Here is a 17,479-nt window from a genome sequence, read left to right on the forward strand (position 1 = left end):
CTGGGTGTGTACTTGTTAGCTTTGAATCCAGTCAAAGTGGTCCAGTAAGTCTAAGAGACAAAAGGCATCAATGTGGCTGTGAGTGAATCGAGAAGCCCAGCATGGACAGGTTGACCAGGCTTCACCGAAAGGCAGAAACCAGAGTCTAGTGGAAAAACACAGCCGCTCACACAGCAGCATATGTTTTATTCTCCAGCAAACATTGGAAAAATAGCATGGACATGGGATTGATGTTCCTCGCAGGTTTTGGGAAAAATGAGGATATCATCCAGATACACCAATACGAACCTGTCAAGGAAGTCCTGGAGGACATTGTTAACTAATCTTGAAACATTGCGGGAGCATTAGTTAACCTAGGCGGCATGACCAAATATTCGTAGTCCCCCAGTGGCATGTTTAAAACTGTCTTCCACTTGTCTCCCTGATTTATCTGGAAAAAGTGGGAAGCGTTACGGAGGGGAGGGGGGGGGGGGGGTTGTAAACACTGTGGCACTGTGAAATGGCCTGAAAGCAGAGCTAATGAGGTACTTATTCTTGATGGTAATCTCACTGAGGCGGCTGAAGTAAATGCATGGCCAGAGAGATCCATCCTTTTCCCCCACAAAAAAGAAGTTCCGACTGGAGATGACAATCGTTGGGTTATGCCTGCAGGAAGGGATTCCTTAATGTACTGTGTCCTCAATGCTCAGCTCTCAGTCCTCTACCCTTACAGAGCTGGACCTGAGTGTCAAAAATGTGCAGGATTCAGGGGTGAAGCTTCTGTCTGCTGGACTACAAAGTTTAAACTGTAAACTAAATACTCTGAGGTCAGATCAATTGACATTTTGTTTTTTAAAAAGAACCAGTTAAACATTTTATTCAAGTACATCCATATGATGTTGTATCTTAGTAATGTTAAGTTTTCCTTCAAAAATAAATAGATGGCACGTGTAATAGAATAATATCATAGCAAACTTTACATAAGTATTATAGATTATCTTTTATTTTTCAGACTGAGTGGCTGTAACCTGTCAGAGAGAAGCTGTGAAGCCCTGTGCTCAGTCCTCAGCTCCCAGTCCTCCAGTCTGAGAGAGCTGGACCTGAGTAACTGTGACCTGCAGGATTCAGGAGTGAAGCTTCTGTCTGCTGGACTACAAAGTTTAAACTGTAAACTAAATACTCTGAGGTCAGATCAATTGACATTTTGTTTTTTAAAAAGAACCAGTTAAACATTTTATTCAAGTACGTCCATATGATGTTGTATCTTAGTAATGTTAAGTTTTCCTTCAAAAATAAATAGATGGCACGTGTAATAGAATAATATAATAGCAAACTTTACATAAGTATTATAGATTATCTTTTATTTTTCAGACTGAGTGGCTGTAACCTGTCAGAGAGAAGCTGTGAAGCTCTGTGCTCAGTCCTCAGCTCCCAGTCCTCCAGTCTGAGAGAGCTGGACCTGAGTAACTGTGACCTGCAGGATTCAGGAGTGAAGCTTCTGTCTGCTGGACTACAAAGTTTAAACTGTAAACTAAATACTCTGAGGTCAGATCAATTGACATTTTTTTTTAAAAAGAACCAGTTAAACATTTTATTCAAGTACATCCATATGATGTTGTATCTTAGTAATGTTAAGTTTTCCTTCAAAAATAAATAGATGGCACGTGTAATAGAATAATATCATAGCAAACTTTACATAAGTATTATAGATTATCTTTTATTTTTCAGACTGAGTGGCTGTAACCTGTCAGAGAGAAGCTGTGAAGCTCTGTGCTCAGTCCTCAGCTCCCAGTCCTCCAGTCTGAGAGAGCTGGACCTGAGTAACTGTGACCTGCAGGATTCAGGAGTGAAGCTTCTGTCTGCTGGACTACAAAGTTTAAACTGTAAACTAAATACTCTGAGGTCAGATCAATTGACATTTTTTTTTTTAAAAAGAACCAGTTAAACATTTTATTCAAGTACATCCATATGATGTTGTATCTTAGTAATGTTAAGTTTTCCTTCAAAAATAAATAGATGGCACGTGTAATAGAATAATATCATAGCAAACTTTACATAAGTATTATAGATTATCATTTATTTTTCAGACTGAGTGGCTGTAACCTGTCAGAGAGAAGCTGTGAAGCTCTGTGCTCAGTCCTCAGCTCCCAGTTCTCCAGTCTGAGAGAGCTCGACATGAGTAACTGTGACCTGCAGGATTCAGGAGTGAAGCTTCTGTCTGCTGGACTAAAGAGTTCACAGTGTGCAGTGGAAACTCTCAGGTCAGGATTCAAACGTTAACACATATGATCATTTAAAATGTGAATTATATTATTGATTGACTTATCAATAAAGCTATTAGCTGAAGTCATATTTATATTTGAGTGGATTATTAGACTCTGAATTACCGTGTAAAATTTGTCACAGTCATATGTTCTGGCCAATTTACATAAATTTGGCTAATCTTCCACAATATATACATTTGATTTCGTTAGGAACAAAATGTACAAATTCCATATTTTGCTGGATATTGGGTATTAATGAAATTATTATGTCTTTAATGACACCACATTTCCATATGTAGGAGGTTACTGGTGGTAATATTTCAGTGTTTGAGTTTTCCTTGCAAAGAAACATCTGGAATTTAACAATACATATTTTAAAGCTGTTTTCTCCAAAGGGATTTGTATTAGTGGTGGTAAATTAGATTCTTTTTACCGAATTGAGTTTAAATGAGTCACTCACCAAAATGAATCAGGTTTTTTAAGTCATTTGAGTCACTGAGTCAGTTGCCCAGACAGTGCCAAAAATGTACTGTTTCACTCAAACTTAATTTGTTTTTATTTTCATGTAAATCCTACTGCTACGATGAGTGATTGAAAAATAAAAACAACTATTTTATAGAACAAAAAAAATTACGATTTCTAAATCGGACATATATTTTGTTTATTTTATTAGTATTTCCTCAAATGTGTTAAATATATATTTTCTCATCTAAATAATTTAGTCAAATAGTGACTTTCAGATTATTTTACTTGCAATCTGCTGCTGCAGTAATGTGAGTCAGAGACTGTTTTCTTTTTTTAATAGTGGTGGAACTGAGTTCATATATTTTTCCTTTAGTCTGCTTATCATCTTTGCACAAAAACGAAAGTGTAGACTGAATGTTATATTGCATCAGTCAGACTATCAGGCTTCATCTCAGATGAAGGAGTGACTCTTCCGTGGTAACAAACTGTGAGCTTCAGCAGCTGAGAGGCAGGAGGGAAGGGTGAGTGAGTGGTCTTGATGCACGCTCAATCATCCAGGTAAGTAAATGTCCAAAAGTTGATTCTGTTCATCTGGACGTAGCGTTTTGTGGGAGAAACGTTTCATCACTCATCCAAGTGACTTCTTCAGTCTCAGCCAGTTTTGGGCAAGTTACTTTGAACAAGTAATTAATTATAGTTACTAGTTACTTCTTCAAAAAAGTAACTGAGTTAGGACCTGAGTTACAATATTCTAAAAGTAATTAATTACTCAAAAAGTAAACTATTGCGTTACTTTAAAACAAAATTTTTAACCCTCTGGGGTCCAGGGTATAATTGGCCATTTTTAACTACTTCTGATGTTCCCTCCACATTTCACCTTTAAAAACTATTTACTTTGTCTTGTTTGGTATCATCAGCACAACCTCACGTGTCTGAATTTACAGTCATGTTTTCATTTTGACAAACTGTATTAACACAATTGATCTAAAATCAGACATAAAACATAAAATCAGAGTAGAAAAAGTTATTTTTACTGTAACAACCACAAACAATGAATCATATTTCATAACTTTAAATGCAAATATAAATTGTCAATTTTAAAATCCTATGCACTAGATTTGCAAACAACAAAGTTATTTGCATCCATTTACCTTTTATCTTGATTTTTTAAATAACCATTTCAAACTATCAGCTGTTCTTCAGTAAGATGCCACACAAATTATTTGTGCCACTCCAAATATTTCTGTCCACTATAAAGGAGAACATCACAGCCTGATACCTGCAGGTCTGACAGCAGCAGGTGTATCACTCCTGTTTCTACCTGGAGACAGCAGTCGCCTCATTGTTCTGACACACAACACAAAACTATCCACAACACTACACACTAACTACACAAGACAACACATTAACTACACACTCCAAACACGCTAAACGTCAAAACGCGCTCTCTCTTTTCCCGCTCTCTCTCTCTCGCGTCAGTCCTAAAACTTCCCTTGTTTTTTTTGTTTTTTCTCTCATAAGCAGAGAGGTCTCGCTGCGCTGTTCTTAGACAGTAAACATGAAACTATTGAGGAAAAAACGCCACGCGTATATTGTTTATCATGACTCTGGTTTTACATGGCTTATCAACACAATTTAAAAACTGGTATATATCACCTTGTTGCTTTGTCTGTAAGTGGTCATGTGACTGGCTTACCACGACTACTTTATTCTTTTTCAGTCAAACAGCAGCACTGCTGCGATTGTTTTGCCCCCTTAGCTCCAGGTGTTGTGCTAGACAGTGATCATGATTACCGTCCGCGGGAGCGCGCACAGCTGCTTAAAGCTGTAGCGTCCAGATTACTTGCAGCTACTTCCTGCAGCTGATATAAGATGAGGCTGAACACAGCTCCAACTGTCTGTTTGTTGAAAAATAGTAACGGATTGCATTTTCTTGTTAGTAACTGTAAAGGCGTTGTAACGATAGAGATAGTAATTAGTTAGCTTACTCATTACTGAAAAAAGTAACGCTGTTAGTAACGACTTATTCCAGTCACTGGTCTCAGCTGACTGCAGGTTTCCAACCCTATAAGCAATGCATCTGCATAATGACTGAAACCAGCCCACTGAAGGAACAATGGGCTGGGAGCTCAGTTCCTTAATCATAATTATGCAAATTCTCATGACCATTGATCAACAACAACTGATCAAGGCCCACTGATCAAAGCCCACTGATCAATGGCCATGAGAACCATTCACAGAGAGTTGGGGAATGGCTGCAATCACAGCATTTTAATCATTATTTTAAAGGCTGTAGATTGGAGCCATTGCTCTAACAGTGTATGAATGTAACAGGGCTTGGTGCTGATGCTAACAGTGCTAGCTGCTTCAACCTTTATTTACACATTATAAGCACATTTAGCTTATTTTAAACAGTATATAAAACAGCTAGTATTGCTGGGACTTTATATTTTCACAAGCTAACATGAGCCAATCAGTGAGACGTCTAGCCACGACAGTTGTATGTTGCTGTGAGAAGAGTCGGGCTACATACAGTGATGCTAGTGTTAGCCATGTTAGCATGTTAGCTTCTGTGTTTTTATAGTTTAGACTTCTTGTTTATTGTTAGCTGCTCTGTTTAGTTGCTTTAGGGTTTCTTAGTTTACTTTTCCTGCTTTATTTTGGTAGTTATCGTGCTTGGTGTCATACGTTCAGTTCCTCCCCTGACATTGTCTACATTAGTTTCAGCTGTCAAAGGTTTTATTGAGTGTTTTCTATTTCTTCCATTTGAACAATAGTGGTGCACTCTATGCTTGTAGCTGCTGTGTGCTAAGTTCTTCTCTCAAGCAAGATGGCGCCTGTGTTTGGCTTCGCCGCTGCTGCAGCTTGCTGGAGGCAACAATCAGTGTTGCCAACTCCTCAGTAAGGAAAATCGCTATTGGCTGTCCTAGAAGTCGCTAGAAGTCACCAAATGACGTCATCGCCTAATTTGCATAATTGGTCATGCTCGTAAACTACGCTGTAGGAGAGAGAAGTAGCACCATGGACGAGACATAAAGTGAGTGAAAAACATCCTAAATGCATTTAGGGATTTATATTTACAACTACAAGTTACATTTCTTTTAGCAATTATTGTTTTAATATCATAATATTATCATAAACAAAGTACATTAGCAATCTAAATGGACCAAAAACAGACAGTAGAAATAAACAGTGGCAATGCGAAAAAAATGCTGGGGACTAGTCTGGTCCTAGTTCAGGCTGATTGGGTTTGTTTGTTTGTTTTTCCAGACATCCAGGCTGTGCTGGCTCACAGAAAGAGTGGGTTATCCTCATTTTTGTCAAGATTCTCTACTGCAGGTTCAGCAACTGTAGCACTTGACTTAAATGAGTACGCAGCTGATGTGCCAAAAAGCTGCAAAACATTGTCAGGCAGCTGGTGCTCATAGCAAGCCTCACCAGACAGCTTCAGTCCATATCGGATGTACAGGATGGAGTTAAGGCTCTGCAAGGACATCCGATTTCTAAGTTTGCTTTTTACCACACTCATCTGGCTGAATACTCTCTCAACTTCAGCATTTGAGTGTGGCAAGGACAACACAGACACAGCAGCCATTGCAAGTTCTTGAAATGGGTTGATATCAGCTGCATCCCTGTACTTCCAAATCTCACTCCAGAAGTCCATTGTGTTTTTTGTCTCATTCCATTTACTAAGATGGATGGTACGCCATTGATGGACAATCCTATCTATCGCTTCATGGGAGAAGCCAAGGAGTTTAGCAATTTTTTCTATTTCTCCAGGGCTCTTGTTGTGCTTTAGAGTTTCCTCCACATTGAAAACTGACATGTACTGCAATGCTTCAATATTGTCCGGCAGTCTCACCCTCAACTCATTAGTAAGGGATATGGTAAAGGCTACACACCGCTTTCTGACATTTTTTTCATCCTCAGGCGCAAGGTGCAACTCAGCTGCTTTCGACTCAAAAAGGTAACCAAGGTATGGTTTGGAACTGATGTATCCCTCTATTGGCTCTTTGAGTACATCAACATTTGCCAGTGGATTCAGCACCCTGCTGCTCACAGACTTGATCAGGCTAACCAAGCTGTAAAGTAGTTTAAGAGGATCTACCTGTTCTCCTTCAAAAGCCTTGATGGCGGTCTGTACCTCTCCCAGCACTGACTTCAGAAAAGTCATGTACAAGATATTTTGAGGGTCAGTGTACATGGAGTATAAAACTTCAGCCATGTAGCAGTGTTCACTGGACTTGGTGACTGCAAAATGCAGCCTAAGCTCATCCCACTGGTCCAAAATGTGTGAAACCACAGGTTCAATGGAGAGCCAACGTGTGGCACACACCTTGGTTATCTGTAAAGGTTTCTCCCCACAGTTGATAGTCTCATAAATGGCCTCGTAGGCCTCCCTGCACTTTGGAGACACTGAAAACCAGTTATAAGTCTCTCGTACCAAGTACTCCACACTACGGGGTATGGTGTCATTAGAAGCATGACTTACAGCAAGCTGCAGACAGTGGCATACACAGCGAATAAGAACAAGATCTTTGAGGCCATACTCCTCCTTCAGCACTTTATGGACCCCATTGTTAATCCCTGTCATCACAGATGCATTGTCGGTTCCTATCCCCAAGAGATTGTCTTTTTTAAGACAACACTTCTCAGGGAAACCCACAACAACACGAGCCATAGATCTGGCATCTCCTCCCTCCAACTCAACAAGCCCTAGAAAAGTGGACACAATATCTGCTTGGTGTCACTAAAGTACCTTATGACCAGTGTTGGTCAAGTTACTTGAAAAAAGTAATCAGTAACTAATTACTGATTACTTCCCCAAAAAAGTAATCCCATTACTTTACTGATTACTTCTTTTCAAAAGTAATTAATTACTTAGTTACTTAGTTACTTTTTAAAAAAAACACAATTTACAACCTGAATAGGTATTAAAGCGATAGATCTTTCAGCCCAATTCTACTTTTTCTGCATAATCCATCATATAAAATGTAATCAAATTAAAAAGTCTCTTTTTAAAACTTGTTTTATTAGTTTTAATCTTTTAACTTTATGCATCAAGCAAAAATTTAATTATATGCAACATTCTCTGACTGGAAGAAATTTGTTTAATATTTAAACCTATTTTCTGCACATTCCAGCACATAAATTTTTTTTTTTTGTGTGTGTGTGTGATTACACTCAGTCTTTCAAATAGATGCAAGTAAAACACAGCAGAAAATAAATAACATCAAAGACTAGCGGTCCTTTTGCTCTATTTTCACCTGTAAAGCAGGAGTGAGGAAGGCGGAGGTTTACCCTGGTGCAGGTGTGCTGCAGCGGTCAGTGGAAGAATCCGCGAGTTTCTCTGTGAGTTTCCCATTACGTGGTAGCTACTCGGTGCTTGCTTGGAAGTTTAGGGGTTTTTTTCGCTGTAAAAAGAAGTTTTCTTCCCACGCACAACGGACACTAATGTTTTTGTCACTTTTTATGGAATCAAACTCAAAGTAAGGTCAGTACTTCCACGCTTTAAACGCTGCACGCTCACACTCTCTCCTGCACTCGATATATGATCCATTGTTGATCTGCACACAGCTGTTGTCACAAACGTCGCACTTGCTTACGTGACTGTCATGAGACATTCTTGCAAAAAAAACACGGTTTTAATAACACAGTAACGCAGCGTTCCTACGGGAAAGTAACGGTAATCTAATTACCGTTTTGAAATAGTAATCCCTTACTTTACTCGTTACTTGAAAAAAGTAATCGGATTACAGTAACGCGTTACAAGTAACGCGTTACTGCCCCTCTCTGCTTATGACAACCCCCAGATACTTAGAAACACTTATATCTGTGGACTCATCGAGGAGCTGAAACGCTGATCACCCACATCTGCAACCAACTTTTTCAGAAAGTATGGTGCCAGAACACCATTAATCATTTCTGTGCACTTTGTCCTGTGCATTTTGAAATGGGTGGCAGCAGTGGAGTCTGAGAAAGCAGCTCTACATGCCTCTCCAATATGATCACATGCCAGCATGGAACAGTGTTCAGCGATAGCTAATGCCATGGTGGCTTCGGCCTTTTTTGAAGAGTCTGTTTTTTTAGTAAGAAACTGCAGTTTCATTTGGGTGGAACTGTTATAATGCTTTGCCTTTTGAGTATGTTTTTGTGTTAGCATGTGTTTTTTCACATCACTCAGTTTGGCATAGAAATCCGCCTTGCAATACAGGCAGTATGCACGTGTATCATCTCCAATAAACTGCTTCAACCAGCTCTTTCCTGTATTTTTGAGTGTACAGTTTAGACTGAGACACGATGAGCTAGCTAGCTAGATGTTTAGCTTATGTCACAGAGAGGCACACACACGATGGAGGAAATGAGCAAGTGACTATGTTGGAATGATGTTTTAGTGCACTGATTTATTTTAGACAAAGAAAAATGAACATTTACCACTGCTCCCTAGGGCGGGAGCAGCGGCTTCGCTCATGCGCAATTCATTTGCAGTTTGCTGCGTGAGGACTATCCACCGCCTGTGAGCGCTTTGACTTGGGCGATGTGCCCACGGAAGCACCGGCTGCTTGTTGACAGCAAGAGCGATACGTGGTTGCATGACAAAAAGTCGTCATAAGTCTCCAATAACACCAGCAAAAGTCGCCAGATTTGTCGCTAGTCGCTTTTTAGAAAAAAAGTCGCTAAGGGGGTCTGAAAACTCGCTAAATATAGCAAGTTTTCAGACGCTAAGTTGGCAACACTGGCAACAATGTAGTTTTTCACTGTCGTCAATCATTTTTTGTAATGTCATTTTTGCTCTTTTGTTCTCTGACTTAATTACTGCTGCTTTAAAATACGATTGGGAGATACTGTTAACCCTTTAAGGCCAGTCAGAGCGGGAAACACTCAGTTTTGCGTAACTATTTTTAAATGCCTCTAGATCTGCAACCACATAAGCTAGCGCAATAATTTTTATTTTTGCATGTGAAACCGGAGTTGTACTTACATCTTATGCATCCAGCTTATCCTAGGTCATTGTTTTCTTCCACACATAGCTTTGCAAAAGTTGCATGAAAAGCACTTGCAGCAACAAAAAAGTAATATGCCAGAAACACGCTTTGACAATCCGATCAGCTGTTCATAGCACTTCCTACGTTGGAAAAGATGTCAGCGCGAACTATCATATGTCCGCCATTACCTGCCCCAGTGACGTCATTTTTGCAGAAATTGTAGTTGTTTGTTTTTTTACCTTCAAGACCTTATAAGCCTACTCTGGTGTTTTTAAAAGTCATGTTTCAGTTTATGCTTTTCTGTATAGTTTCTGGGATGCTTAGAACTCAAATTACACAGTTGGTAATAGTTTATTTTGATGCACTGCAGTTTTTCTTGCAAATTCGCATTATAATATTTATTTTCGTTTTTCATGCAGTATATAAAAATTGGTGTATCTCAAAAATAAAACTATGGATACACTCAAATTACATTTCCTGTGGTTGGAAACTATTTTGTGCAACTTTTTTTGGTTCTTCAGTTTTGAGGGATAAACCTCTTAAATTTCTCTAACTACAAATATATGTACAAAACAAAACAATTTTCATTTTTTTGTAGTTTATTGCACTTTTTGATATATATGTAGTTACTATAGATTGAATGCATACATATTATTAAAATTTGGGCTATAACGGTTGTATTGATGTATAGCAACTTGAACTGCTCCCCAGAAATGGCACTACAGCATGTAAAAATATAAAGATAAGCTCTGGCGGACTTGGTTCTATGGTAGGTCTTAAAGGGTTTAACATCAAAGATTCAGTGGAGAGCTACTGTAACAGGTGAACAGAAAAACTCTTCCTCCCCTGGTGTGCTACTGTTCACAACCCGCAGGACTTCCACCCTCAAGAGATGGAAAAGGGGAACGAGGGCCGACGTCCAGGTGAAACTGAGAAGGTACCAGAGGCTAGCTTCTTGGCTGTGGGGAGAATCCTGGTGCCTGCGGCCACTTCCTCTCCTGACATTTAGTTAATATGTTCCGCCGGTGCCTGGGACCTGGGCTCCGTGGCTCAAAAGCAGTTTCTCACGGTGTGTCCGTCAAACGTTCACTGTTTTTATTGAAAACAGCTATGTCTGCTCATCGATCATTGCTTCCCCCAGCTCTGGAGTCGCCGCCCTGCCCAGCAGGTCCACAGGTGTGCATTGGTCTTTATTTCAAGTGCCGCTGCAGTCAGCTGTTGATTTTGCAGATCGACCGTCATCAACTCGGTTGGCCCTGCTTAACGTTCGCTCCATAATGAACAAATCATTTATTCGAAGCGATCTCTTTATTAAAGAGTCTTTCAATTTTATGTGCCTGACTAAGACGTGGCAGCAAAATAAGGAATATGTCCAATGTTCCCTCTAATGTTTCATGTGTCTGAGCGAACACACAAACTCCCTGAGGGGTCCCTTGGATCACTGGATCACGTTGTCATTAACGTGGCTTCACTCCATATCAGCCACGCCACTTTGCTAGCTAAAACACTGGTGTTTGCACATGAGGACGCTGTCATAGCCTGTCAACCACGTTGATCAGCTGCGTATATACGAATGTGAATCACATCATTGGCTGGACTATGGGATAAGGTGGCATCGTTCTAATCCCATACTGGAGCAGCCAGTCACTGACTAACACTGCAAAACAGAATTATTAACGTATTTATTTTAATTTCAATTCAGGTTAGATTAAGTTTTTTGTGCGCAATGCAGATTTTCTGTGTGCAGAGAGCGTGTCAGCGGATTGCGCACACGTGCAGCTTAGAGGGAACATTGATTATGTCCACTTGAATGAAATCTGCCCAGTTGGCTGCTCCGTCATCTGAACTCCGCGTCTTTTAGGACGTGGTGGAGGACTCACTGTTGTTTACCAGGACAGATTCACATGCAGTCTGATGACCTCGGACTCCTTTTCTTCATTTGAGTCACAGATGATGGTCAGTTCTCTAAAAACCATTTATTGTATTTTATTCTACCTGATGGGGTCTTTCTAACTGAATTTAACGACCTTCTGACATCCATCATCACATTGGAGAAGGTTGGGAGATTTGAGTCTTCATATTGATGAAGCATCCTGTAACACTGCTGCTGAGCTCATCACTGTCACTGAGTCTTTTAACTTTAGGCAGCATGTTTCTGGCCCCACACATACAAAGGGTCACACACTGGATCTTGTTTTCTCCTTGGGTTTAAATATACATGATGTATGTGTGGAGGATGTCCATGTGAGTGACCATAGCTGCATATTTTTTAACTTGTTATTTTACTTGGATCCTTCATCTCCTAAACTGACTATCCAAAGGCGAATTATAAACCAAGATACTGCTGGAAGGTTCTCTGCCATGTTTGACCCTCGCATGGCTCGTAGTGACCTCGACTCACGTATTTTATCTTTTAATGATCATTGATAGTATTTTCACCGTAGAAATTGTTATGTCCTATATTATTGAATCCCCCATGTCTATGCTGATGCTCCTTGAACGCACCACACAGTGTTGCCAACTTAGCGACTTTATCGCTATATTTAGCGAGTTTTCAGACCCCTTAGCGACTTTTTTTCTAAAAAGCGACTAGCGACAAATCTGGCGACTTTTTCTGGTATTATTGGAGACTTATTTATGACGACTTTTTGACGTGGAAACGCGTATCGCTCTTACGCTCAACAAGCAGCGGTGCTGCCTTGGGCACCTCACCCGTGCCAAAGCGCTCACAGGTGGAGGATAGTCCTCCCCCATCTGCTATCAGGGCAGGAGATGTTCACACCTGTGCGTCCAAACGGCAAATGAATCGCGCATGGGCGAAGCCGCTGCTCCCGCACTGACTGTAACGCAGTCAGTTCTTCTTTTACTGTTATGCTGTTTTGTGGATCACGAGGTTTAAAACTACTTATACACACACACTCTCACACACAAAGTAACTCCACCAGAGTGCCAGTTTCGGGTCACTATTGCCGGTCCAGGCCCGGGTAAAGGAGCAGGGTTGGAATTGTGACATTAAAAACAATAATTGCTAAAAGAAATTTAATTTGTAGTTCTAAATAAATTCTAACTGCATTTAGGACGTTTTTTACTCACTTTATGTCTCTTCCACGATGTTATTTCTCTCTCCAACAACATAGGTTACAATTACATTAGCATGACCAATTATGCAAATTAGGCGATGACATCATTTGGCGACTTCTAGCGACTTTTCGGACAGCCAATAGCGATTTTCCTTACTGAGGAGTTGGCAACACTGGCACCACATAGGTACTCCAGGCCATGCGATGGCTGCTAGTCTGTGTTCTCAGTATTCTTTCTCCTCTCACCGCCAACCTGTGTTTCCTTGGTTTATTGCTGCATGTGAATGACAGAAGGTGGGTTCTGATTCTATGATGTTGTGTAGGTCAAATGTTATTGAGTGTGTTTGTTCACTTGCGAGGATGCTAATGCTATCTTACGCTAATGCGCTGCTAAGCTAATTGATGCTAGTTGTAACTAGTGATGGTAAATTTGATTCTTTTTACTGAATCGAGTTTTAATGAGTCACTCACCAAAGTGAATCGGATTTTGAGTCATTTGATTCACTGAGTCAGTTGACCAGAGAGTGCAAAAAATGTACATTTTCACTCAAACTTAATTTGTTTCTCCTTTCATGTAAATCCTACTGCTAAGATGAGTGATTCTAAAAGAAAACAACTATTTTATAGAGCAAAAAAGAGCAAAAACATTTCTAAAATTAAGCAATTTCCTATCAAAATTGCTTAATAAACATTTATTTTGTTTATTTGTATTTTATTAGTATTTTCCTTAAATATGTCAAATATATATTTTCTCATCTAAATGTCCACTGAGCTGTGAGCCAGGGGGCGGTAATGCGTATGGGCAGAAATCTGTGCCATCAGAAACTGAATATGAATAAGTTAAATTTGAATTTGAATTGCTCAGATTGAATCTGAATTGTAACTTGAATAAATGCTTTTAAAAACTGAATATGAATTATCCTAATTTGAAATTCAATTTATTGGTTTGAAAATGTTCATCACTAAATTGAAATTGAATTTTATATTTTGAAAATGAATTAATTTGCTTTGAAACCTGTTACGGATTCAAATATTGGGGATGGATACAAGAGGGAAAACCAAAATAACAACACTGGTCCGGCCGGGTTGAGTCAAACGATGATTTTAATGATCACACGCGTGGGAGATGGACACCGTACGCAGACAGCATCAGATCTCAAAATGGTGGAGCATTGATCAAACTCTTATAGCCTCTAGTGGCCCCCACCTAATCATAAAAGCCTAAACATTCACATTCTTTCTCTCACACGGCGCCTAAGCTACGACCATGGCTCCCTGTTTATCTGCTCCTGCTGAGATGGGGCAGAAAACTCCAGTATGTTCTGTTCTCTTCTAATCAGACAAATAAGGCGATGACTTTCTGCAAACAGTATTTCTCATAACTCAGCAGTATAATGCATCATAAAACAATATCATTCATTCACAATAAACCAGCAGTCTAATGTAATGCAAATCAGTTTAACAAATGCAATAGTTATCACCTTCTTCTAATTCAGGAGAATAATGCAAACTAAAACTACATAATAATTCACCATCTTTAATTAAGGGTCTAACATGGCATAAAATAATATTATAATCTCACACTCCCCCTGTTGAGCTCTTTAGAATAAAGAGATCACCTACACCCTGTAATCCAGTGTTGCCGGGTTCATTTCTTCTTACCCCTGAGGCCCTTTGTCCCCCTGTTGGGTGAACCATATGTGAGATGACTTCTGCGTTTGCGCAGTTCAGGTGCAAGAAAAACTATTATTACAACAACAATAGTAGGTACAGATGACACTCCCCAGTTCTCCCACAGCTTTATTTTGGTGCTACCTTATACCCTTCAGACGTACTCAGACTAGAACCTCTGTCCGAGGAGCTTTTAGCCTTTATTTTATTGCTGCAGCCACCAGTGTCTTCCAGTTGGGTGATCCTCTGCTCTTCTTTCTTCAACCTCAGGGGTTAGACAACCCTTCAGTCGTTGCACAGATCAGGGGATTATTCTGCCCCGATGTCAAACAACGATCTGTGTATTCTGGGGTCACCGCTGTGTCCCCCAGAAAAAGGAACAGGAACGTGTCCCCCTTTTGACCAAGAGCCTCTCGAACCTTGTTGGTCTGGTGTTCCTGGATTTCCGCCAACCCCTTCATGGTTATTGCTGTGTTTATGGGATCCATCCTTTTGAGGTGACTAATCGGAGCCCAAACGCCATGACACTTGAACCCAGTTGGTGTCTCGGCAGTCACTGTGTCTGTCTCTGCTGCTAAGGATCCTCGTATATCTGTGACCTCGTCTGGTGTCTGTTCCTTTCTCTGTAAGAGACAGAAAACCAAAACACCTCTCTGCCTAGCTCTAATAATCTACTGTTGTTATCTACTGACCTTCTGGTGATTCAGAATTGGTTTAGAATATTCAGAATGTCCCAGGGACTTATTCTAATCATATCCTATGTGTGTGTAAGCGTGTTTGCATTTAGCCCTCTGCACTCAAAGTCAATACCTGCAATATATCAGTCCGGACCATCACGCCGGACGAAGCTTATGACCTTCAAAAGACCAAGTGCCAACTCCTTATAAGCACATTTGCAAGGTGTGTAAGAAATTATTAAAACCACTCATTTTAACAAAAGACATCAAAAACAAATTAGCCATTTTTAATTCTAACATCTGTCCCCCGTTTTCACAAAAATCATGTGTTTCCTTCCACCTACGGTCCCACGGTTTCCTCTCCAGTGTGGAACTCAGCTTCTCATGAACACAGGCTTTTATCTTCTAAACGCTATTCAGTTCATTTCAATGATTCACGCTTAAACATGGAAATAATGATTTATGCTTCTCACTGATTCTCTAAAAAGTCTGGAAACCTTTTGGGTCACTATTAGCTTAAGCTTTACCGTACCTAAGTTATTAAAACACAAATGAAGTCATAAAAATGTTCATATAACCCTTGTTTGATGTTAAAACTCAACTTCCCCCCTTTTTTGACACATTCCCATGTGTCAAATCAACGGAGCTAGAAAATTAAAAGAAAAGGTTAGTGACCTTATATCTTAGAAAGTATCAGACTTTCTCCTATCCAGTGTCGTTGCTCCAGTCCTGTCATCCTGTGCCAGGGAATGAAATCAATTCAATTGTCATGTTAGATCTGTTCAACTCCTGGCTCCGCCCAGAGCCTGCATCCGCAGAATTGCCAAGAAACAAAACCTGTATTAATATGAACTTCACTTCAATATGAACCTGTTGACTACTTTTGACACAGCAAAGGAACATTCTCTCCTCCTCGAGGACAGGCACTGACTCCCACTTATCTCCCGGAGCCAACTGTCCCTTATGGAGACACAACATTGCAGCTACAAGGTTCTGCAGATTGTTAAGGTGATCGGTGTGTAATGCTCTGAATCAAGTATGTAATATTAAATGAATGCTGTTTAATTAACTGCCACTACTTAAAACTTAAACGATATAACTGAATAAAAGATTACAAAGAATAACATGATATCAGTGTTGTGTAAGCGTGTGCGGCCTTCCCTGCCCAAAGTCACTCCAGTCCATAGATCAGCCAAACATCGCGCTGACTGTAGCTTTTAACCCTTATTAACTTGAGCACAACTCTATAATGAGCAACAAACTGCAATATGTATAAAAATGATCATGGTTACACCTGCAATGAAAGATCATATGATTATTCTGGCACCTGTAAATAGAAGATTAACCTGAGGTTATAACCATCACTGGAACACAATTGTTAATGTAATGTCAATAGCTTCAATAAATGATTAATGCAATGCTTGTTATATGATTCTGATGTAACAATAATGCTGATGCTAAAATGACAGTAAAACACCCCCTTTTATCCCGTTTATACACTTCCCACATAAACGTTTATAAATGCCTCTTTTAAATTTCATTTCCCCCTGTTTTTCCCTCACTGACCACAGCAGGGGAAGCTTTGTTTTGATTCAGCCATGAATGCAGCTCACCTGATTCATCACTGAGCCCCACCCTCACTGGCATCTGACAGGGTGGCGCTGCATATTCTTCCTTTAATGTCACTATTTTCAATCTGTTAATTAGAGTGCTTAAACATGAAGTAGACTACGTCCACAACAAGTCAATACAGCTGTAAATGTGGCCAATTATCAATCTATTACCAATCAATAACAAAAAATAGTTTTTATTTTATGCATGCTTTTAGTCAACCACTCACCCAGAGGATCTCCAATCCCAGAAAATTCCTTCTCCTCATTTAATGAGTCTGTCCTCCTTCCATGCCCTGGTAACTGGTCCATCCAGAGCTGTATCATCTTGAAATATACATACAACAAGCCAAACCACACCTTGGTCACACCAACCCTCTTCCGCCCTGAAGATGTCCAACGCCATCTTAGTCTGGATCAGGGTTTTAATAGTTCTGCAATTTTCATTAGTTTTTTATTTTTTTTTATTTAGTTTCGACTTCAGATTTTCAATTTTATATCAGTTTTAATTAGTTTTTACCAATTGTTTGCTAGTTTAGTTTAGTTTTTATTTTTTTGAAAATCCTTAGTTTCAGTTTAGTTTTGATCAGTTTCAGTTATAGTTTTAGTTGTGTTTGCAATAATTAAGTGTAACAAAATCCCAGTTTCATCATATCAGTCATGCTCTTCTGCTTATCCTTGGGTATTGAGACTATTAACTCTTGCAGCACCGGGTGTTCGTAATTTTGGTTCAAGTGAATTGATAAA

General features: G+C 39.7%; 1 protein-coding gene across 1 annotated transcript in view; it reads left to right on the forward strand.

The window, feature by feature from the left end:
- Positions 1–553: 553 nt before the first annotated feature.
- The window catches only part of LOC146366371 (uncharacterized), a 41,255-nt gene continuing 24,329 nt past the window's right edge, over positions 554–17,479 (forward strand). Inside the window, exons 1-5 of the mRNA XM_084912114.1 lie at positions 554–806; positions 992–1,165; positions 1,351–1,524; positions 1,708–1,881; positions 2,067–2,240. Coding sequence (XP_084768240.1) covers positions 682–806; positions 992–1,165; positions 1,351–1,524; positions 1,708–1,881; positions 2,067–2,240 — 821 coding nt within the window. The 5' untranslated portion in view covers positions 554–681. The remainder of the gene's footprint in view (positions 807–991; positions 1,166–1,350; positions 1,525–1,707; positions 1,882–2,066; positions 2,241–17,479) is intronic.

The sequence above is a fragment of the Perissodus microlepis genome, chromosome 18 (genome assembly GCF_051167445.1).
Source record: "Perissodus microlepis isolate ML-2025 ecotype Zambia chromosome 18, ASM5116744v1, whole genome shotgun sequence".
NCBI lineage: Eukaryota > Metazoa > Chordata > Actinopteri > Cichliformes > Cichlidae > Perissodus > Perissodus microlepis.